A 1,023-nucleotide genomic window follows, 5' to 3' on the forward strand; every position below is an offset into this window, starting at 1 on the left:
ACCTCTACCTCTAACCTTGATTCAGGAGTTGATTCTGATGTCTGCATGTCCTTACCTTGGATGACACTTTGAGCAATCTGATCTAGTAAAAGGTGTCCCTGCCCATGGCAGGGGGATTAGAACTAGGTGATCTTTAAGGTCCCTTCCAACCCAAACCATTCTATGATTCTATATTTTCCACTTACAAATACCTTTTAAAAGAATCCATGGCTTGGTGTCCTAGAGTTGGCATGGAGAGGAGTCAGTGTCCTACCAGGAGCAGTGAGATGTTCAGCATTTCACCTCTGAGAGCAGCCCCACCAACACAAATGTGCTGGTGGAAGTTTCTGCTTCACCAAAAAATGAGATGCCTCTTTCTCAGTAGTGACCCAAGTGAATCTAAAGCAGCTCACAGCAAGGTGTGGTGATGGATTTCCCGTAATTTAGAGCAGAAACTTCCTCAAAAGTTTGCAGTGGTGTCAGGAGGAAGTGGTGAGTTATGTCAGAGGAGACTGTGCTCATTTACTTTCAAGTTTTAATGCGTTGGAGTAAGGAAACCAGAATAATTTTTTTTATATGTATGTGTAGATGGCTGTCCCCATGCCATAGGGAAAGGCCAAGGAGAGCAGGACACAAAATACTTATCAGAATGTGGCAGAAATTTAAACCTATGAACTAGAGGAAAACCCTCTGTGATGTGGTGTTTGCCTTTCCTGTGTGGAACAACATTTTGATCTCCTTCACTTGTCTTTTGCTCCTAGGCAGCCACTTGTCAAACGCAACTTCAAAGGTGGCAACAACAACTGCTGCCCCCTTGCTGGATGCTGCCAATTCGAGTGACTATCCCTATGAGTACTTGGCCGAGGAGGATTACATGCAGTATGGCCTCTGCACAAAAGAAGAGGTACTCTTCTTTAGCAGAGTATTCTTGCCATCTTTTTACACCATGGTCTTCCTGTTTGGGTTGGCTGGGAACATCCTCCTGTTTATTGTCCTCATTATGTACATCAAGAAGAAAAAGAGGATGACCGAGGTGTATCTGCT

At 44.2% G+C, this 1,023-nt stretch overlaps 1 protein-coding gene across 1 annotated transcript in view; it reads left to right on the forward strand.

The window, feature by feature from the left end:
* Positions 1-740: 740 nt before the first annotated feature.
* The window catches only part of ACKR2 (atypical chemokine receptor 2), a gene marked incomplete at its 5' end in the record, with an annotated part of 1,129 nt that continues 846 nt past the window's right edge, over positions 741-1,023 (forward strand). The window contains 1 exon segment of the mRNA XM_009704684.1: positions 741-1,023. This exon segment is cut by the window's right edge and continues 1 nt beyond it. Coding sequence (XP_009702986.1) covers positions 741-1,023 — 283 coding nt within the window.

This window comes from Cariama cristata, unplaced genomic scaffold (genome assembly GCF_000690535.1).
Source record: "Cariama cristata isolate BGI_N322 unplaced genomic scaffold, ASM69053v1 scaffold2747, whole genome shotgun sequence".
Lineage (NCBI taxonomy): Eukaryota > Metazoa > Chordata > Aves > Cariamiformes > Cariamidae > Cariama > Cariama cristata.